The following is a 24,089-nucleotide window of genomic DNA, read 5'->3' on the forward strand; positions in this document are numbered from 1 at the left end:
ATTGAATAATCAATTTTCCATGTGGACTTAACCCCTCCAATGTGCTCAAATGAAACTTTCCCTTCACCTAGAGTAGTTGCATTTGAACAAGCTATATAAAGTGCATTTGCTAAAGGAATTATATTTAAACATTAATTTTGTAAGATTGAAAAACTTCAATATGCTCAAATGCCACTATCCCTATTTGAGTGGCTGAATAACTATGTTTAGACGTCATATACGGAAGTCATTAGCACCTTAATAAGCCTTTTAAGCTAAATTTTCTTTCTAGAAACAACATTATTGCGATGCAAATATTTTTGTACACCCTTTTTATTTGAATTGTGTGAGTAAACATTGAAAGAAGGTATTTTCTTTAGAAATCTATCACGAAAATGTCTTTTAAAAGACATCGAAGCTTTGAATGAAGAGGGACATTGCATATTTGCTACTAGAATAAAACCTTGATTTTATGATACTTTAAATGTAAAGTAATAGCTTTTATGGATTTCAAAACATGTGATGTATACCCTTCTACAATGATTTTAACATGCAAATTACCTTTTTATTGGAGAGCTTGTGAAAATATGCACCAAGTTCATGTACTTGGTGTCTTTCATGCTTGAATGTTTGGAAGCTTTTCTCTAAAAGGTCCAATCTTGCTTGACACATGTGTTGCTCTCTTATTTGACCTTTACTAATTACTTTGAATGCCAAAGGTAAGACATTGTCACATTTCTCTATCATCTCCCTATTGATTGTCAATCCTCCATTGAAAGGCTCTCCACAAGCCTCTTAAACATCTTTGAAATACCTTCAAGTATAACAAGGATACAATTGGTTGGGAAATCACTATCTCCTAACAATCATAGTACGTTGGCATTGTAATGAAAGGTATAGACAACAGAAAATAGTATAAGGGGACTAAACAAAAAAGAAAATAATGTATGTTTATGTGTTGCATGCATATGTGCACACTCATGCCAACGACAATGTACGCACATGTAATTGAAAGCGAAAACATGTTGATTTTTCATATCATACATGACAAAGTAGCTTCTAGAAAGCAAACTCTTGTTATTATTGCCACAAATGCCCAAAAACTCACCATCATGTAGAGAGAAACTCCTATATGTCTAAAGGTGGTGTGACCACTGGCCTTTAAAAGATAGTTTGGCTTCAGCCAACTAGGAGATACAATCATGCAAACATGTTGTTTGTTATGTCAAGGGAATGGAATGTGGGGCACTATAAGGCATGATGTGCTTGTATTCATTCATAGAAGAGTGCTGAGGAAGATGTTTGCCTAACATGATGGACCATTGGTGGTGGATCACAAGGGGGACCAGTAACTTTAGCTATAGTGGAGGCATTGGGTGGGACTTTGTTTTCAAGCTAGACGGCCCTACGGGTGAGCTAGAGGGCTACATGCATGTGAAGCCACTGATTCTGCAAAATACAGAGTCATGTAGCCTTTGGGGCGGATACTTTCGTTGATTTGAACTAACAAGTGTTACTTTTTGGGAGTCAACAAAGCATTTGGATTGGATGTATAGTGACACAACAAAGTGTTTGGAGTGCATATAGGGAGGACAAAGGGTTCTAAGGATAATTTCATTTTCTATAAAAGCATGGAAGAATCTTTGGATTCCTTTGTGTTGGGTGGATGGATCTTTAGAAGTATCTACTCCCTTTTCGATGATTGGTGAAATATTTATTTGCAAAGCAATGAAAAACAGGTAGAAATGGGGTTGCTCCTTCATTTAAAAATGCAATGCGTTTAAATTGGAAAATTGGGGCCGGTTGTCGTTTGTCTTTCGAGATGCAAACCGTGCAACACGCGATTAGCGGGTCCTGGCTGGCAGCTGGCAATGTTGGCCAAACCAGCTAGTAGATACGTATCTATCAATAGACTGAATATTTAGATATTTATTATTAAATAGATATTCATGCGCTAAACTGACCGGAGCTATACGGTAATCCAAGATCTCTATCTATTCATGCGCTAAACTGACCGGAGCTATACGGTAATTCAATATATCTATCTATTCGCGTCAAAAAAATAGATATATGATATTAAATAGCTGTTTAAAAAACCTGCTTTTTTTTTTTGGTGGGTGAACAATGTATTTTCTGTGATTTTCGAAATCAGAACAGAAATAAAGAGGGATATTGGAAATCAGAGAGAAAAAGAGAGAGACAGAGAGAGAGAGAGAGAGAGAATCATATGCACCACCACGCAACTATGCTGGACCCCATAGCTGTCTCTTGTGCAGAGAGAGTGTGTCTCTCTCTTATGCACACAGAGAGAGAGAGAGAGAGAGAGAGAGAGAGAGAGAGAGGTGGGTTTGTGGGGCTGCAATTTTTGCTCGTGCAGTCAAATGCTTTCTGATACATAATTGTATATATAAGGGTTCCGTCATACGACAGAATAAATGGACTTCACAGCCCATTTTTTAATTCTGTTATCCGATTGGGTGTCGCTCAGCCCAATCCCCCACCCCGATCTCTCACTCTCAGGAGTCCATGGAGCACAAGCCAAGCATTATCCTCCACAGCTGCGCCAGCTATGCTCCCACCAAACCGATTGCTGCAATGTTATGTTTGATCGTTATCACAATTTCATGTGAAATGATGATGAGGGAGGTTGAGATGGTGGATGCAGCACGACTGACTGGGTTCACAAGCAGCAGCAGCAAGAGCCACAATAAGAGCAAGCAGCAGCAGCCGGATAGCAGCCCAAGTAAGGAAGGCGACCTTGTGACGGGTCTGCCTGGGCAGCCCCATGGTAACCTCGGGTTTGCCCACTATGCAGGCTACATCACGGTCAATGAGTCCCATGGGCGTGCCCTCTTTTACTGGTTCTTTGAGGCCACCGCCAACCCTTCCTCCAAGCCTCTCCTCCTCTGGCTCAACGGAGGTAATCATCCTTATTATCATTGTTACTGTTGTTGACTTACTGGGATGGATATGCTTTTAACACAAAAAGTAGTATGAATGTACATCGCCCTAGCAAGGTACATCAGCGCCTTTAGAAGCTTAGTTATCACCTTATAAGTTACAAGGTGGTGGTTGTGGTTGTTGTTGTTACCACCTTATAAGTTACAAGGTGGTAGGGGTGGCATTGGTAGTGGTGGTGGTTGTGGTTGTTGTTGCTACTATTGTTGCAGTGGTGGTAGTGGTAGTTGACATTGGTAGTGTTGGTTTTGCAATTTGTCATTAATGTTTATCAGTTTTGTTATGTTTGGGTTGGGTACTACAAGTAATTGCATGCTATTGCAATGGTCAATGTGCACCCTTGGTTAACGAAAACAGTAGGAGTGTTTTTAGTAGTGTGGGTAGGGCAAATGAGATACTTTATAATCCAATAAGGGAGGCCTCACAGTTCTTTGGACAAATGACCCAAAAATAATAACAAAAAGTGAAAAATGAGAGCTTTTCATTCACACGAGTCCGACAAGTTTCCTGGTTAAGTGTGCACTCATTGGTTGAACTACCATGTGTTAAGCAGAGATAGGCTTTCTAACTCTTTCCCTACCATGGATGCAAAACCATCCGACCAACTTGCATTGGTCAATTCGCAGAGGCAATGGGCAAGATTTTTACCAATAGGTGCACTCCAACTTTGCAATCACCCCTATCACAACCATTTGCCCAAATGAATGTGAAATGGGCCTAAAGCACATGCCTGTGTGTGTGTGTGTGTGTGTGTGTGTGTGTGTGTGTGTGTGTGTATGTGTGTGTGTGTGTGTGTGTGTGTGTGTGTGTGTGTGTGTGTGTGAAATTTTGTCATTTTTTTGTTCCTCTTGTTTTATTTCTTTAAGTTACTCTTCCAAAAGAAAGCTTATATGCATGGCCACGTGCATGCACACACACACATCCTTTCTGTAAAGCATTACATCAAGCCAATGCTCATTATGCACCTTTCTTATTGTCATGAGTCCCTTGTTTTTATTTTCATTACCCATCTTCCAAGCTTCCAATCTTATGTATCATAATATTGCATATGACCACACTCATTATGCACCTTTCTTATTGTCATGAGTCCCTTATTGTCGTTCTTTTCATTGCCCATTTTCCAAGTTCCCAATCTTATGTATCATAACATTGCATATGACCACACTCCTACACATTGCAATCGCCCCCACCACAACCTAGATATACAACGATTTCCTTGGCAACAAGGATGCCTAATGGCTAAACCCTTCTAGCCATCTCACCACTAAGGATGTTGACTCCATCTTATAGCCATTACTAATTTTCATTATCTCCTCAATGGTAACATCAATGTTAGCTCCCAATTAATTGTTGCAGAACATGTGGATCTCAATTTTAGAAAGTGATATTGTATGGAACTACCTTAATTGCTTATATTACTTAAGTTCTATTCAAAATGTAGCTTTCATATAAGTAAATTTGCATTTTATCAATAGGCCCTGGTTGTTCTTCTATTGGATATGGTCAATTCGAGGAAATTGGGCCTTTCAAGGTGAATGCTGATGGAGCTAGTGTCTCACTCAATGACTACTCTTGGAACAAAGGTAAACATGTGTACTTATCATAATGAATGATATTATAGAAGTTCTCAGAGACTCCATTGTTGGAAACTAGTAAATCTATGTATCGTCAATTTTGTTCAAATCAAGGGGAGACCCTTGAAGGTATTGTAACATTTTAATTTTAATTTGGGTGCTCATTAGATTCCAACAATGGAAATCAACATACTTTTAAAACCATGTTCACCAATATGGTGGTTCACGGGGTACCTAGTCTTGTCCATGGAAAGCCATCTTTGTTATTTTTTCAAGGCAAAAGGAATTTAGGAACTTACATGGTCCAAGTTCAAACTTCATTAGCTATACACATAGCAATTCTCTCAATATTTTTGACTTTTCTCCCTATATAAGTTACCTAAAGTATGGTATATTTTGTTATGATTTTGTAAATGTTCCAGAGGTAAATCTATTGTTCCTTGAGTCCCCTATCGGTGTGGGCTTCTCATACTCAAACACATCATCCGACTATGAACAGTTTGGAGATGCCCTAACAGGTGTTGGAATAATATCATGATTACATGCCTCATCAAATATGTTTACATCATTGTCAAATGTACATGGCTTGTCTACTTGCATACTAGTTACATAATCATGACTTTCTTCCCTTTGTGTGGATATGATTTGAATGTTAGCTAAGGATGCATATACATTTCTACTTGGTTGGTTTGAGAGATTCCCTGAATACAAGTCTCGAGATTTTTATATTGCTGGGGAGAGCTATGCAGGTTAGTGAGGATCACATATTTTGTAACTATCACTCACTCTTATTAAAATTTTGCATATGACAATCAATCATTTACATAATTATTTATTTGACACAGATTGGTTTGATTATTTGCCACACATTCTTGACAATGTGAAGCAATGTACCTTCATGAAGTTTATTTAGTGTGCTTAAACTATCTACATATTCTTGACATTGGTTCCAAGTTTCAGGGCATTATGTACCTCAGCTTGCTAAATCGATCATTGATATGAACAATACTCAAATATCCTTGAAGGGAATACTAGTAAGTTTATTGTGACATGCATGTCTTTCAAAGAAAGCTCACTTATATGTTGCTTTATGGAAGTGTACATGGTTTTGTTTCACTTTGTTACTAATAATCCTTCTTTCGCATTAGGCATATGTACATCCATACATAACTTCAAGATTTTTATACAAATAATATATATTTTTCAGATAAATGATACAATCATTTTCTCAAAAATAATCATAATAAGTATACTATAAATTCTCTTTTTGGCCAAAATTTTGCATCTCCTTTAATTTAGAAAGAGATTCCAAGGCTTGTTCAATCGTATATATGGAGTTGAAGCTAATAATCAAACACCATACTTGTGTAAACCCACTGCTTCACTTCAAAATTTCTAGTTATGTAGTTTGAAGTTCTCAAAGTGAGTTTGCTTAGGAATATGTAAAAATAGCACATGCATGCAACTGAAGCGGTTTCATGGTGGAGTTCTAGAAAGTATGCATAGATAGGATGGGGGTTATAAGGGGTATTAAAATGCCCAAACACACAAATTGAGCCAACATACATGGTATATGAGGTTTTAACATAGTGAACCCCCCTCGGTGCTTCTCAAAAAAAATTTCCAAGATTCCTTGAGAGGAAATCTTAACTATGTTAGTCTAGTTGGTTAATCTAATAATTTAACACAATCAAATTATTTCGAGCTTTTTTTGTTTCTTGATGAAAGAAATTATGTGTGTTATGGAATCATGATACTGAACTTGATGATTTGCAGATGGGTAACGCTTTGATAGATGATGCATCAGATTCAAAGGGTATTGTGGATTATGCTTGGAGTCATGCCATTATTTCTGACAAATTTTATCAAAATATTAGCACTTTTTGTGGTGATTACTCTGATGAAACTCGAGCAAGCGCTAATTGTTCCAAACTTATTATTGATTTGTTTGTCCAATATGAAGCACTCAATATTTACAATATTTATTCTAACAAATGCTTGAATGACACTCTATCTTCATTGGGAGTACAATTCGGAAAGAAGCCAATATCTTCTTCTACATTGGTAAGTAAGGTGCTAACATCAATGTGATGCTACTTTCAAAAGCTTTGTTAATAATAGATTTTGAATACAAGAAAAAGAGCTTGAAACGTAAGGGATGAGTGCATGTTCTTCAATGTAAATATTAGGTGAGGTTGAATGCATGCTACAATTTTAGTAAATAGTAGTTGGCATGATTGAAAGATAAATTCGTGATCTTTTATATGAATCTTGAATTTAGAGGTGATGATGCTTTGTTGAAGTAGATGCAAATAGACACAAACGAAATTCATATTTGGCATGACATAGAAACTCCTTATGCTAGAGAATGGAGAAACTTTCTCAATTAAATCACAAACTAGTAGCATTCATAATAATGTTTGAAACATGATGACTAGACTTTCATATGGATCGACGATTTTTGCAAATCTTTCCATAATTAAGGGTACTATAACTAAACCTTGATTTCATGGTTTATGGAGGTTTTGAAAGGCACCTCCTAAAATATATTGATCATATTCTCTCTCTCTCTCTAATACACTTTTGAAATTGCTGCTAAGTGTAGCTTAATCGAAATATCCCAAGCACTCTAGTTGGTAATGGAGGAGCTAGAGATGACCCATGCATTGATTATTATGTTGATGCTTACTTAAATCGAGAAGATGTCCAACGCACCTTGCATGCCAAGGCAACTTTATGGAGTGCATGCAGGTACAAAGATACGTGTTTGAGATGTGATTTATTATTCATGACAAAAAAGTGAAAAAATTAAGCATATTAGATATGTATTCTATTTGCAAAGATGATGGTGTGTTTATGTGCATATGTACAATTGCATGTGATTGTATTTGTATATCATGCATTCCAAGTTATTGATCCAAAGGAAAGTCCTAGAAATATTAATTCTAAACAAGGATACAATACCATTAACTCATTGGTTTCCACTAGATTGGAAAAAAGAGTTATCTCATTGCATCTTAGTTATATTGAGATAGATGGTTTTGTAGCATTTCACTTACAACTGTGGATCTTTAGCCAAGGTAGATGTAATACAACTAGATGTACTTCCAAAAGTGAGATTATAATCAACGTTAAGAGATGCATATACATGAAGGTAGCTTATATATTGAAATATGGAAGAATATATCAATTTAAGCACGTATATTTACGTTGTTAATTTTTTGACACCCCTCCACAACATCCTATGAAACTAAGTCAAAAGTTTGTACAATAGGATGTTTTGTTCACTAATACAAATTTTTCTTTATTTAATTATAGTGATTTGCTTGATGGATGGAATGATAGTCCTAAATCCATGACGATTATCTTAAAGGAACTCATGAAGGCAAGGATACGCATTTGGATGTTCAGGTATAAATACTTTTGTGTAGAAAGATAGCTAGAGTTGCAACTATTTGAAATTCCCCCCTAAAGATTTGTACCCAGCATAAGTTAGGAATTAAATACATATTCGAATGCTTTTTGGCTTAGAAATTCTATTTTTGGATGACATACTTAAGGGTGTAGAAAAAGACATTTCCTTTTTGTCATTTTCCTACATGACTTTGTCACATTCCACTTATCACAAATGAGCATACTCATACAAGTTAGACTCACTTGTTAGGAGGTAAAGTGATTCAACTCACTATGGATATGCATCCTTATTTCTACAGTAAACTTTCATGGTCTCTTTAACAAAAATGTATGCTTTGAGATATTTTACTTTTTAAATTGATTTTATTTACCCATTTGTAATTGTCTCAGTGGTGATTGGGATGGTCGCATACCAGTTTTATCAACTCGCTATTCAATAGAGTCTATGAAACTCCCCACCAAGGTAGATTGGTATCCTTGGTATTATCAACAACAGGTAAACTTCGGAAGTAGCTTTTTCTAACTTTGTAGAATTTTTCATATGAAAATTAGTATTCACATAGTGGGCATGCTCGTTGATATTTATGCATATTTACCTTGTAAGTGAAGAGACATAAGCCCAAGTTTTCACAAACTTTTATATTTATAAGTAGTAGTTTATGACATATAGGTATGAATAGAGCTTATGATCATATCATTCGATATATTCTACCTCAAGATTCTCCATGAGTAATGTATCTTGTATGTGCAATACGTATCCACATCATTGATTTTTAAAACTTTCTTACTTTCCATGTTCAAACTAGAATAGCAAGTTGTGCAATCTCTTTAAGCTTTTAAATGACTTGGCTAATAGGTCAATGTGGAATATGCTAATACCCTCCAAGTCACTAGCACATTATGTAAAATTCCATCTTGTTGTTGGGGAACATATAGGTAGCTGGTTGGAGTCAAGTATATGATGGTATTACATTTGCTACAGTGAGAGGAGCTGGCCATATGGTTCCCTCTGTCCAACCAGGGCGTGCCCTTGCCCTTGTCACACAATTCCTCAAAGGATCTCCACTTCCAAGTTCATGATTTGTTTTGCATAATCATACAAAAGGTTGGTGTAAACACCATTTTCTCACCTTTATTTTTTGATTGGATTAATCAAAATTAAAGCTTGAATTTCATTCCAATGCAAGGCCTTCATGTGTCCCTCTTGTATGTTTTGTGGCAAACACCTCTTCAGTAAAAGAGAAGGTAAACTATACATTGTAGGGATTTGTTATTTGGATCAAAATTAATGTTTAGTCAAAAGGTATTATGCCCCTTTCCTTCCATAAAGTGATTTTTAAACTAATGATGTGATTGATGTTTGTTACAAATTGTGGACTTCACATGTGGGATTGGCTAAAATAAGCTTCTCCTAGGATGGTCGCCTTTGTAAATGTATCATATCATGTACATTAGCTAATGAGACAAATTTACTTTGTGGTCTATGTATACAAGGGATGCATTTACACATAGTTTACCTAGGGGTAGTTAAATTCAAGTAGGAAAAACTATTTGTATAAAAAACCTTAAATTAAAGGTGCTTTTTTCATTATGGCTGCTCAATTTATATGGAATATATATAAAAATGTTATATTGTAGGAATTTCCAAAGCACCTGATAGGTCTAATTTTATTATAGTGGATGCATTTGGGTTGCTCTTTGTGTAGCCAACATATACATTGATCACCAAGGAAAAAGTAAAACCTACTAATAAACACTCTAGTGTCAAAACAACCTGGTTGGTCAAAATACCAAAAACAATTGTAGATGTGGATTAGCACCATGTCAATAGAATAAAGTGTAATCATGTGTACTTGTCGAAACAACAAAGACTTCCTTCATAGGTAGCAAATGCTTTAAAACTAGGATATGCTAATGCATAAATTTTCTCACATGTGCCACTACAAATTGCATAGCTGACCTTGGACAATAAACAACCAATAGGACATCCAACAGCCTCTTCATAGGTAAATGCATCAACTAGATCACAACAAACTTGAAGGCTAAGATATGAACCAAATTCTACAAGATTAAACATAGGCTTACATTCATCAAAACCAAACCATTTTAACATGTTACTAATATACTTTATTGATGAATATTAATGCCATCATTTTACTATAAATTAAATGCTCACATAATAATAGTGCACCATTTCATGTAAGTAATATGCACATGCCTTCTTGTAAGACCATAAAGCACTTTCCCCAATTTTCATACCTAACAACAAAAGTAGGAGACTACAAAACCTATACTTCTCAATGCTTCCCTTTAAGAAAATTGATATTCGTATTTGATTATGTATATTGGAACCGTAATGTGCAACCTATAATGAATATTAGGAAAAACAAAGAGAAAAGAAATTTATAAAAACATAATAAACACAATCTAATGGACAATCGAATGAGGATGAGCATGTAAAGAGATGAAGGTGATATGAGAGGCCGCAAGCCTCAAGAACTAAGCTAGAAGTGAGCTAAGAGTGGTATCAAAGTCATCAAGAATAGCTTCAAGAGTACTTATGACAAATCCCAAAATGTAATAATATTAATCCAATGTGTAGGTACAATATACGATCCTCTAAAAGTAGGATGTTAGTGGAGACTTTGGTACCAAACATAATGTTTGCAAGCTAAAAGCACAATACATAGACACAACAAATGATGGCATGATGATGAGGCTAGTAGTCCTCCACCAAGGCAACAAAAATGCATCATGTTGAGTGAAAACACAAGCATTAGAACCATTGGATGATTATGACATAGTAGGCAACATGCTATGACAATAGGTGAAAAGTTCCTTTTGTAGTGGCCGGCAATTGGGATAGTAGATGGCACCTCTCAAGTGGCTAGAAAATGACTACTAGATCAAGTAGTTCTCCTAGCTTGATGGATGACACCTCCTCTAGAAGATGGTAGTTCTAGATGCAACCATGGTAATTGGAGAGAGAATAATGGTGATAGTTGAAGCCAGAGCAATGATAATGATCATGGATAGCTAAAGAATGCTCACAACATGTCCTTTTATAGGGGATTTTTTGGCATTTTTCTTACTTTTCCAAATAAATAATTTGTTATGTGATTTTTCTGTGGAGTAAAGTAAGGCCAAAATTACATGGTAATTTTTTTTTAGTGTAGGCCTTTGAATTTAGAAGCTTCACCCCCTCTTAGGCCCAAAAGGTGCCCAAGGGAGAGAGAGAGTCTAATATCATCCTCGTTTACCCAAGAGGCCACACCCAAAAAGGCCAAGGCATTAGATTAAGGGTGTCATGATGGAGTGCTTACGGGCATACTAGGATTCAAAAACTCATGGATATCTTCTTTTAGGTAGCCCAAGTGAATGTTGCTCATGTGTTTTTAAACAAAGGTGAATATTGTTGAGATGGCCAACTCAACACATGTAGACATTGAGAGTGGACCACCTAGTTAGAAGGTTCTAATGGTTTACACTTAGTATATCAATGGTTATCACATCATGACCCTCACATGGCCATTGACTCGTCATTTGTTGCATTTGATTAGTTATATCTACTCACAATTAGCATAGTTATAGTACCAACCAATTAGTATAGTCAAGTATGCATTATTTGACTTAGTAGGCTACTTTTCCTTATGTTGTATCTGATTTTCACTTTGTGTACATTGTACTGTAAGAAATAAGTAAGAAAAACCAATAAGAAAATATTTTTTCTATTGTTGTATTTGGTGCATCGATTCAAGAAAGTGCCTCCACCACCCAAGTTTTGTCAAGGTATCAAAGTTGCAACACTATTAGAGGTTGTTTTGGAGGTTAAAGGGAAGGGGAAGGAGAAAGGATTCAAGAAAGTAAACAACAAGTAAGAAACTCTTCCATTCTCTCATTCTTTGCCTTGGATAGTGCTTATAGAAGCACTCAAAGTAAGGCAATGCAGATATCCCAATTGTTGTACGATTTAGTGTATAAGAACTCTGATGTATATACTATGCATTAACTCACAAGATTTTTCCCACTGCTTTTTTGGTTATTTGGGACCATTTTGGGTTCCTTTTGAGCTCCAAAAGGTTATGGACAACAATTCAGGGTATATTATATTGTTGGTCATGTTTGTTGTTCTTATATACATAGGTTACAAATTTTAAATATGTAAGCTTTAATATGCTTGTCAAACACAAGGTTTATCTTTAGACATGTTGCAAATTGTATGTGTTATTGATGAGTAGTTGGTGAAAAAGGCTGTCACAATTGTGACTGTGTACTTCTTGTTAAGATTGCAGTGTAATGAAGGGAAAAATACAATTATTTTGATAAAAATAAAAACAAACTAGCTACATTGTCCTATGTATATGATATGTAGGCATATCAGATACAAGAGACTTATTTTTTTAACCATTTAGAATACTACATAGTCACTTTCATCTTTTGAAGCTTCTATGTAGCTTGCAACTTTCATGGCTCCTTGCCATTTCTCTTAATCTTTCTCTATCTTCTTCTAGTCTTATCTCCCTTATTTCTCTCTCATTAAGTATTTCTCTCTCCTCACTGACATCTTACAAGTTGTATTCGAGCACATGTATTTGATCCATTTTTTTCTTTCACTTTCTCCATGTCCATTTCTATTTTCTAGTTAGAAAATCTATTATAGTTTGGTATAGACAATTAGTACAATAGGTATAGGCTATGAAAATTTGTATGAGTAATACATTTTCCAAAGGTGGAAAAGGCAAGTTTAGAGCTATTTACAAGAGAAGCAAACAAAAATTATGGGATATATGTCAATTTTTAGAGTATCCATGCATGTCAATTTAGTAGAGTGTCCACTATAGCATTTTGGCAGTAGTTTTAGAGAAAGAGACTTATTAGCGTTTAAGGAGCACAACAATATCAATTACTTTTGGTAATAGGATTCCCTTCAAATTTTCTCAAGATTTATTTGAGCTCTCATGAAAGTTCTCAGCCCTTATATCTTCATACCTTGTTCTATGGCACAAATGGAATGCATAGAACTCTAGGATTCATTTAGTAGTAGACAACTAATCTTGAACACTTTGGAGCCAACAATTACATCTAGGTTCCCAATGCAAAGAACAATGTAAATTTAGTTGAATAACTAATCTTAAGCACTTTAAAGCTAACGATTACATCTAGGTTGCCAATGCAAATAACTAATCAAGATTCGTGCATATATTCAGTAGCTCTTAATTCAAGCTCTATTGTTGGCTATCTACTTGACATATTTAAGCTCTATTCTTCTTTTTCTCTTGGCAATATTTATGGTAAACCCTAAAGGATAGCAAGGAAGCCATTAAAGCTTGGTTGCGTCTCCAATTTCTTCAAGAAATTTCTACCTACTGCTCAAGGGATTCATTGAAGCAATTATCCTCAAAGAAGCGTTAACATTTGAAGGCATTGAAGTTGTTTTGGCATAGGATTGCATTCATGGGGTAAGGTTTGGGGAAAAGTGCAATTTCAGTCCATCCATTGTGATTGAAGTATTCTAGCTCACAATGGAGTATTTGAAGGATAAGATGAAGGTGTCCTTGAATTCTTGTCCTCATTGGATCAATCTATGCATGCATTATACTCTTCAAGCTTCAATCAATTCCATTTTATGAGGTATTTTCCATAAATCTCTTTTAATCCTTCTATATTCTATTACTACGCTAAGTTCAATTGTTTTAGAGATTTAGGGATTCTACTTTCAAGAATCTTAAAATTTCTAGTCTTATTTTTTGAATTTTTCTTTGGACTAATTGAATGACGCTATGAGGATTCCATTTAACCCTAATTATTGAGTGTTTTCCCTTGATTGATATATTCAATGAAAGAGGACAAGTGAGTAAATTTGAGATTAGTGAGGTATATCCTATCCTATCCAATTTCAATTCCTTCCTGTTTGAAAAGCCCTTTTCCATTTCATCTAATTCGATTCTTGTATCTTAGTATGCCTAGCATTTTGATCCATTGAAATAGAAAAACATGGAGGTGAGGAGAGAGAGCGGGACAAATGGAAGATCTTACTTCAATAAATGCACCTATGGATGATGATGATGATGATTTCGTTTCCGTTATTTTGAATGGACTTAGACCTGCATACAAGTCCCTTGACAACAACTATATTTCTGTGAGAGGTGATTCTATGCTTGACTTTGAGGAGTTGGTTGCTTTGTTGCTTACACAAGAAATAAATTTGGACCTTAATTCATCTAGCAGTGGTAAAAATGCTAGTCATGATAGTTTATTCTATCATGAGAGAGTCCGTGTGGTAGCCCATCGAGAGCTAGAGCATCACCTTCACATGGTTGTAGAGATAGCTTTGCACATGGTTGTAGCTCTTTTAGACATGGTGACTTTAGGCCTAGAGATAGGAGGAGATCCTACTCTAGAGGTAGAGGACATTCTAGCTCACAAGGAGATGGTAAGTAGAATGTCATATCTAGGGGTCAGTGAAGGATCCAATTTGGGCACTATACAAGTGGATATATTGGTGTTGGATATGGCTCTAGATATGGTTCATTACCTAGATGTCATCTCTTTGATATGGAGCATATATTTGGTAGTATGACACATCCCCTAGATAGAATGACTTGTTTTTGGATTTAGGAGCTACAAACCATATGACACATCATGCAGAATGGTATGATAGAAAGCAAAAAATCCAAACTGAAGAGTATGTGGTTATGGGAGATGATATATTGTATAAGATTACTCACATTGGCAATGTCCCATTGGTGACTCACGATGGGACAGAGAATAAGCTTGGAGATGTCTTGTATATGACTACCATCACTAAAAATTTGACTTCAATTGGACAAATAGCTGGGATCAAGGGCTACAAGTAATGTTGAATAAATATGGTTTCTTAATTGAGGAGTTCAGAAATGGAAAATCTAGGAGATTGATTGCTCGCAGTCAAAAGAAAGGCAATTTGTTTCTTTTGGATGCATAAATGTCTATCATATAGAGTTTTACACAACTCTATGTATGTGGAGCCTAAACATGGCCAAGGTAAGGATGTTGAGTTACAACATAGAAGTTTTGGGCATGTAAATTTACAAAGATTGAAACAAATGCATTCTACATAGGTTGTTTGTGGGCTTCCACGATTTGGCTGCCAAACTATGATCATGTATGTGAGGCATGTCACTTTGACAAGTAGTAACTCCCATTTCCAAAGAGGGGGTGAGTTAGCATACGTCCTTTGAAATGGTACATTCAAATGTATGGGATCCATGTCAAAATGTTTCTTTGAATGGGAAATGTAGGTTTTACATTACTTTTATTGATGAATTGAGCAAGATGACATGGGTTTATTTCTTGCAACATAAAAATGAAGCTTTTCATAAGTTTTTGGATTTCAAAGCTATGGCTTAAGGGCAGTTTTGGGAGTTGCATAAAGTGCATGAGATTAGATAATAGAGGTGAATATATATCAAATGAGTTCTCTAACTATTTGAGAGATCATGCGATTAAGAGATAGGTTACATGCTAATATACACCACAATAGAATACTATTGCAAAAAGAAAGAACAGAATCATTGTAGGAGTTGAAAGGGCTATGATCACTCATGAATATATGTATATATAACATGAGTTCAAAATAAGGGGTTTTTAAAACACCATTTCTATATATTTTTAAAAATAATGTGAGAATATATATATATATATAGTGAACCCCTCGATGCTATGATGAAGTAGATGCATATGCCTTTGACTTATTGGGTTGAGGTAATACATGTTGCAGTCCATATTATGAATGGGACAAACACCTATAGCATTCATTCATCACACATCTGTGTATGAGAAAATATATCGAAGAACACATACAGTTGCATAATTTAGGGTGTTTGATTGTGTATACTATGTTCATATCCTTGATGATTTGAGGAGAAAAATAGAATCAAAGGTTATCAAATATATTTTCTTGGCTATCTAAATGAAAATAAGAGTTATAAATGCTATAATCCTTTCATTAGAGAGATCTATATAAGCAAGAATGTAAGGTTCAATGAATATGAATCGATAGACCTAAAGCTACAATTGAGATGGATGCTTATGAGAGCAATGATGATAATGGTTATGGGAAAAAATTTGCAGCAAACAATTATTAAAGAAATTATCATATTGGGGACATGTTTGGACCTCAAGACCGTGAGAAAAGCAATAGGAGTTATAGTCAATATGACTTGTAAACAGGTCCCCAATGTTCCCTGCATGTCTTTCCATCCTTATCAAACTCTAAAAACAATTATGTTGGCTATCTAGCCACCTTACACCAAACTTCCACTCCTTACTTTAATGGTTTAATGAATGAAGCTAAGATAAGAGAGAAGAATGAGCTAAAGAGAGAGAAGGAGAGGAGGAAGAGAAAGAAAGACTAAAAGAGGAGAGAGATAGACAAAAAAGAGGGGAGAAGGGAGGAGGAAGTCGTGGAAACTGAAGGTGAATATAAAGGGTATGTTCTTGATAATAACTAGTTGCCCTAAATTGGGACTCTTACGCGTTACATACCTCGGTCAAGGTGATTGGGTGTTTAACCCCTAGTTCTTATGTATCCCACTCGTTACAATCCGTCCCCACCTTGATAATAAGACCAAACTTGACTTAATCAGTGGGAGTGATAAGTCGATTCATGCAAAATCCATGCAAGTCACATTTGGATTGGTTGAGGAGAGTATTAAAGTATGTGAAGAAGACAGTTAGATATGGATTGTTTTATGAGAAAGTGATCAAGCCTATGTTATTTGGATACACAAATGTGGATTGAGCAAGAAGTATCATTGATAGGATATCCACCAATGGTTATGATTTTTCATTTGGTTCATCCATGGTGAGTTGAAGCAAGAAGAAAAAACCCACAGTTGCGTTGTCAAGCATGAAAATAGAGTACTAAGGTATAGCATTGGTAGCATGTGAGGAGACATAGGTGAGACTACTTCTATGTGATATGGGGATTGAGATAGATGGTGGAGTTATCATGTATTATGATAAGGTTAGTAGCATCATGTTGGAAAAGAACCCACTCTTTCATGCAAGGATGAAGCATATTAAAGTGCACTATCATTTTTATCACAAAGAGTCACAGATGGAGAGGTAAACTCGATCCACATCAAGACCAATCACCAAGTCACAAACATCTTTATCAAATCATTAGGTAAATGTAAGTTTGAGTACTTTACAAGTGCACTTGGGCTATTGTATCTACAAGCTCGTCTGAGCTTGAGGGGGAGTGTTGAGAAATAGAATGTAGGGTAAGTCTATATCCTATGTATGCACTAAATAAAAGAGAGGATGTGTGTAAAGAGACTCTAGAGTCAAAAGATATCTATCACTTTAATGAGATACTTTGTATGTATCCTATTGACAACAATGAAAGATATAGCAAAATGAAGATAAAGATAAAGAAGATTGATTGAGCCTCCACATCTTGTGCCATCTCCCTTCCATTGTGCATCTAAATCGAGTCATTTCACACTTGGTGCTATTATTTTATGAAAATTGAGACTCATTTCCGTGCAAATTATACTTGGTAGCTAGCATTCTACATCCAATTTATTGTTTTGTCAAAATTAGAGCTTAATTGCATATAAACAAAGCCATGATTGGGACTCAAAGGGACCAGGAAAGGGGCAAGTTGCCTATGGGGGATGGAAAAACCCTAACCCTAATCTCTTTGTATCTAAAGGATGAGATAGAATAGAACTAACTATTCATGTATGTGCAAATTTTGAGTTCTTGCTTTCCTACTTTTAGTTGTGATAAAGTCTGAGAGTTTAGAGAGTGTGTGTGTATGAGAGTGCGGGACCGAATAGGTGAAGCTTTCTTCTTTCTTCTCTTCGTTGGGGGTAAAGGTGCCTCCGCCTAGTCGCCCGTGTATTACTACACTAACAATACCCGCGCTTGCACACTACAGATGGTAGGCGCCCGTCACTGTCACTTTATTCTTTATTCTTTTAGTGACAGATGAATAAAGGAAAGGCCGGTCACACATTGTGACTATTGGAGTTCCCACATTGTGACTCTCTCTCTCTCTCTCTCTCTCTCTCTCTCTCTCTCTCTCTCTCTCTCTCTCTCTCTCTCTCTCTCTCTCTCTCTCTCTCTCTCTCTCTCTCTCTCTCTCTCTCTCTCTCTCTCTCTCACTCTTTCTCTCCCGCCATAGCTCTCCTGTGCAAGCTTCGATCATTCTCACCTTTCAATTAGTATCAGAGCATGGTTGCTTAAGCATTCAAGCTTGGTCCATGACTTGTTCAGCATTCATTCGAATCCCTACACCATTGGTTCTCACTTTGGCAACCATATCCGACTCCTTCGAGCGTCGATCACTCCCCCACTTCCGGACCACCTACCCAGCCCATTTGGGCACCCTCATGGTATTCCTTCAGAGATATTGGAGCTTTTACTTCATCCACGGGTTTTGTGAAGCAAGGCAGCCATGTTCTCTTACTTCTTGTGACGCCTATACTCTACCGCTGACTTTGCCCTTCAAGGGAGCTCTTGGGGATCCTTGACTACTCCCCCAACCTTGCCTTGACCTTGCCCAACACTTCCACAGTCCCCAGGTCAGTTTGGACCCACAAAAATTTTCGATTTTTACTTCATCCCTCCCTTGGCACTCATTGGCAGCTTGAAAAGACTTCATTTGGCACTTGGGAACACCCCCTTGATGCTCGACATTGGTGGTTATCATTAGTATTGATTTGTGGACTGATTTACCTCAGTTTAGGACTTTTTCCCATAGTTCACAGGCAACCACAAACGGTATTACATCAACACTTCATGTTTATGCTTAGATGGCATTGACATTTGATGCCCGATGATTGGTCCCGAATGGTCCCCGAATGTTAGGGGAATGTATGCCTATTGATTGGCCATCATTTGGAGCTAATTTAGTGGGCTGAAATACTAATTTTCACACAGTAAATCACTGTTGTACACTCCAGGGCTGAAGCTTATTTAGTCACTTTATGCTTTGCCTATTGGTCACGAGTACTTTCCGGGTGTTTCATATGACTATTGGGATGCAAATGAAGGTTGGAAAATGCTTTGGATGGTTCTGGAATGTATTTTGAGCCTTGTTTGAGCTCCCTATCGATTGGCATTTACTTGAAATTATTCTGCATTGGCATGCTTTGTGACAGAGATTATATCTATGGTCTATGTATGACCCGTTGGTACATGCTTGATGCTTATGTTACCTACACATGCTAGTTACATTGTTTGGACTTGAATGCTATTGGAGCTTCATTTGGGCTTGACTTTGGATATTCTAGAGCTTATTTTGATCTTGCTTTGGCTCGTCGGAGATTGATTGGGATTTTCTTCATGACATTGGATGCTATCATTGGATACTTGACCGCTCATCTACTCTAGATGTCTTACTGATGTATGATCTTGGATACTCCGTCACTGGTGCTCTTACATGCTTTGTTTGAGCTTATTTGCTTGATACTTACGGCTTTTGTGCTAGTGGAAACGTCTTTGTACGCTTATCAGACATTGAACAGTGCAGGTTATGTATGTTGAGCTTTTGGATCTTTGAGACTAGGATCTCCTCGTGGATGATATATGGTTGATATACCTCAGTCCGTGCAGATGTACTTGGGTTGATTCCACTTTGTATTCATTGAACAAACACTGACTTGTGTTAGGTCTTGGCAGTGGTATGTACATTTTGCCATGTTGATTGGGGGGGTGTACTGACTTTACTGATGGACTTTTTCTGACATGCTTGGGTGTTGGCTCATGTCAATTTGACTGTTACATGCTTGTTGATGCCCGCTTGATGCTAGTTTTGCAATGACAATCAGTGATTGACTTTGAATATTGGGTTTTGCCTACTGTTAGCTCTCAATGTATACTACTATCATAAATTACAACAAGCATATATATTCGGACTATCATGTATTTTTCATGTCGAATCATCTTGATTTTACGTACTTTTGATGGTACTTGGTGGGCAGCATCATTATATACTCATTTCTCACCATTTTTCCTTGGTTTTGGTGGTTTTTTTGTCATTTTCTGATGTTTATAACACATAGTTTTGAATTGTTTGCACTGTTTTAGCTTGCAGTATGGCATCTTCTTCCACTGACAGTGATATCTTCAACATCACTAAGCTTGATGGTATCAATTATGCCCATTGGAACAGCCAAGTTTGGCAGGTATTGGTGCAGAAATCGCAGATAAAGCCACGAAGGTTATATGGAGAGCAGCCTGAAACTATTACTAATGATGAATAGATGAAGCTTGATGAGTTATGCAAGTCCACCCTCATCTTGTCTCTCACTAAACACGTGCATTACAATGTGGTTGAGGAAGCACAAAGTTCTTGGCAACTTTGGGATAAGATCAAGAACCTCTATGATAAGTAAAGTCATGCAAGTCAAATGTATTGGCTGAAACAGCTTATGGATCTCCGCATGAAAGAGAATGTGACCATGTCAGGTCAAATGAGTCAGTTTCATACTATTCTTAAGAACTTGGTTTTGTAGGGCATTGATTTCAAAGAGGATGTCACTCTGTTGTTCTTGCTTGGAACTCTTAATGAGACCTGGGATATATTTCGCACTGCCTTATGTGCTTCTGCCACTACTCTGAAGCTATCTAATGTTGAAAACTCTCTTCTGCATGAAGAGATAAACCATAAGAATCTAGATACCTCTCGTATGTCTCATGCTTTGACAGTTGAAGGCTGACATGATGGAAATGCAAAGAATGACTGTGGTAATGGCCATGGACAAAATTCATAGAAATCTCGGTCCAAGTCGCGTGGCAAGTCACACAGTAAGCCTCATGGGAGAAATGCAAATCTGACTTGTCATCATTGTGGGAGGCCATAATGTCATGAATTGCACAATGAAAGGCACAAAGACAAGGGGAAAGAGAAAATGCATGAAAAGTCTTCTGAATGCAACATAGTACGTGCTAAGTCAAGTGTTAAAATTGAAGATATTAATGTTATGCATCCCGATGATAGTCATGGGGATTATATCCTTGCAGCAACTTCATCTAGTGCTTCGCAGATAACAAAGATACACTCTATGTGTGCACAGTGTTAGTTGTTGGACTCAGGTGCGTCCTTTTATGTGACACCTTCTCGAGAGTGGTTCCATTCATACCATTCTATTTTGGATTCTGTGTGCTTGGGTGATGTGGGTGATGATAGGTCTCTTGAGATTGTCAGCATTGGTGATGTTAGGCTGCAGGTTTCCTTCTTGCAACATTTTTGTTATGCACGATGTACGTCATGTACGTGCATTAACACGTAGTCTTATGTCCGTTGGACAGCTTGATGATGCAGGATATTATGTATCTTTTGGAGAGTCTACATGAAGATTATTCATGGTAGGCTTGTGCTTGTGAGAGGTGCCAAGGCTAGCAACCTCTACCACTTAGTTGTTTTTGAATCTACAATTGATCATGCTTTGTTTGTGGGATCTTTACCTCATGTATCTCTTTGGCATGCCCGTTTGGGACACATGTCCGTTAAGGGAATGAAAATGCTTTCTAGTTTGCAATACTTACCACCCCTTGACTATTCTCATTTAACACCATATTAGAGATTTTGGGAATTTCCCAAGTCCCACTTTGAATGAATGTCTTTCATTTGTTTATCTTTAAAGGGCACTTTGTATGTTACAAATATGAGATCACACATCTTGAGAGCTTAAATGATGAATGTAAGCTATGTGGCTGTTACGAGATTTGGATTTCACCTCTATCTTTTCTAACATACTAACAAAATATGATGTTGTATGGTGGTGGAAACATCAAGGAGGCTTAACTAGTATATACCTAGGAAATTTCCATGTTTAATGTAAGAATACAAAGGTTTAATGGAGTGGAGAGAGAATTTAGAATACAAGAGCCTTAAACATTGTATGAAAATATGTTATCATGGCCAAAATTTATAATGTTATGGATTTGAAGATATTATAATACAAGTTTTTTCTTTTAGATATAGCATCATTTAAAGGAACATGTATAAGTTTCATGAACTAGGACCTTAAAAGAGTCACCACTAACTAGGTGTGATTTAATAACTTGATCTAATACCATATAGTAATAAGTTTGGATAACCTATGATGTGATGGTTCTTTTTTGTGTAAACCAATAGACGCAAGTATGTCAAATAATTGCTCACCCCATTTACATTTTTTGTATGTATATGCATGATATATAAATATCTTTTATTTAAAATTTCTATCTGTCTTGACAATATATGGACAAGATGCATATTGGCTTTGGCCAAAATCAACTAGCTCCACACTTTGACTAGCTAAATGAACTTTCATATCATAAAATGAAGATTTATATACCAAGCTAGAAGTTTATGATTTTTCTAAGACTAAAGATTTAACATTTGACGAATGGTTTGTGTTTCTAAAGAAATAGACATAAATTTTATTATCAATTAAGACTTATTTGTTAGCTAAGACATAAAGTACAAAATTGAACTTAAACCACTTTATAAGAAATTTCAACACAATTAACTAATGTTATTGAAATAATTTAAAAAAATAAGTAGATTCTCTCATTGATATTGGTGGCGTTTAAAAACACCAAGGTAACTACATAAAACACTTTAAGTTTTTAACATGCATATATTTCATAGCTACAACTTTTGTAGATTTTGTATAAAAGTTGCATTGCTTCCATATCTTTCAAAGTAGAGACTAAAGAAGTCTGCATCAACATGGATAATTGTGAGTTGTTCAATGTAAGTGATAGACGATGTGAGACATTTGTTGAGTATGTTTGTATAGCATATGGTTATAAAGTACAAAATAGGATTTAAAACACTTTATAAGAAATTTCAACACAATTAACTAATATTATTGAAAGAATAAAAAATATCAAGCAGATTCTCTCATTGATATTGGTGGTGTTTAGAAAAACAAAGGTAACTACATAAAACACTTTAAATTTCTAACAAGCATATATTTCATAGACATACAAAATCCTTTAATGTAAGTGATATATTTATTATGAAAGTCAACATTAGTCCATATAGAGTTAGCGCCTTCTTGTTACATCATGTATATTGGAAAAATACAAATTTTGTAAACATATAGCTGCACTACCATTTATGAAATGTTTGTAATATCCTAACTCATGAGCAAGTTGCATTGCTTCCATATATTTCAAAGTAGAGACTAAAGGAGTCTACTTCAACATGGATAATTGTGAGTTGTTCAATGTAAGTGATAGACGATATGAGGCATTTGTTGAGTATGTTTGTATAGTAGACTGTCATAAAGTACAAAATAGGATTTAAATCACTTTATAAGAAATTTCAAAAAAATTAACTAATGTTATTGAAAGAATAAAAAACATCAAGTAGATTCTCTCATTGATATTGGTGGTATTTAGAAACACCAAGTAACTACATAAAACACTTTAAATTTCTAACAAGCATATATTTCATAGCCATGCAAAATCCTTTGATGTAAGGGATATATTTATTATGAAAGTCAAAATTAGTCCATATAGAGTCAGCGCCTTCTTGTTACATCATGTATATTGGAAAAATACAAATTTTGTAGATTTTGTATAAAATGTTTAGTTGCACTACCATTTATGAAATGTTTGTGGTATCCCTACTCATGAGCAAGTTGCATTGCTTCCATATCTTTCAAAGTAGAGACTAAAGGAGTTTGCTTCAACATGGATAATTGTGAGCTGTTCAATGTAAGAAACGGATGACGTGAGGCATTTGTTGAGGATGTTTGTATAATAGATGGTCTCTTGAAGCAAGAAGTAATTGAAGGTTGAGCATATATACCATCTTTATAAATCATGGTCTCGTGCGGTGCTGATGATGAAGATGAAATACCATCACTCTCTGCTCTAGTCCATTCATCAATGACAACCTTGAATTGAGCATACAATTCATGTCCATATTGAACTGGATCATGTCCATATCGATCAAAATTGATAACTTCACGTGCATCATGGTATTTGCTTAAGCGAGTCAAGTATGGTAGAAGTTCTTTGATCAAGATAGAGTCTTCACGATCAATATCAAATGTTTTTGGATAAATGCAATTCTCAACAGGATTTGGACATCCTTTGTAAGGACTCTCATCTATGAAATAGTCTTGGTATGCTAACAAACATCTCCATATTGATCCTATACATACTTCA

At 36.0% G+C, this 24,089-nt stretch overlaps 1 protein-coding gene across 4 annotated transcripts; it reads left to right on the forward strand.

Annotated features, from left to right (window-relative positions):
- Positions 1-2,252: 2,252 nt before the first annotated feature.
- LOC148026088 (serine carboxypeptidase-like 32) lies at positions 2,253-11,952 on the forward strand. 4 transcript variants are annotated; one of them, XM_087693326.1, is made up of 11 exons: positions 2,254-2,899; positions 4,413-4,520; positions 4,934-5,029; positions 5,168-5,260; positions 5,472-5,545; positions 6,288-6,575; positions 7,117-7,262; positions 7,830-7,922; positions 8,316-8,421; positions 8,862-9,030; positions 11,688-11,952. In XM_087693326.1, exons 1-10 carry the CDS (start codon positions 2,506-2,508, stop codon positions 9,003-9,005), a joined length of 1,542 nt encoding a protein of 513 aa, XP_087549452.1. In that variant the 5' UTR covers positions 2,254-2,505; the 3' UTR covers positions 9,006-9,030; positions 11,688-11,952. The 4 variants fall into 4 exon arrangements, with proteins under 4 accessions (XP_087549453.1, XP_087549452.1, XP_087549451.1 ...); XM_087693325.1 differs by having other exon boundaries at positions 2,256-2,899; positions 11,684-11,952; XM_087693327.1 differs by lacking the exon at positions 11,688-11,952 and having other exon boundaries at positions 2,253-2,899; positions 8,908-11,672.
- Positions 11,953-24,089: the final 12,137 nt, after the last annotated feature.

The sequence above is a fragment of the Lygodium microphyllum genome, chromosome 14 (assembly GCF_053477565.2).
Source record: "Lygodium microphyllum isolate KBCC chromosome 14, Lygodium_microphyllum_v1.1.10, whole genome shotgun sequence".
Taxonomy (NCBI): Eukaryota; Viridiplantae; Streptophyta; class Polypodiopsida; order Schizaeales; family Lygodiaceae; genus Lygodium; species Lygodium microphyllum.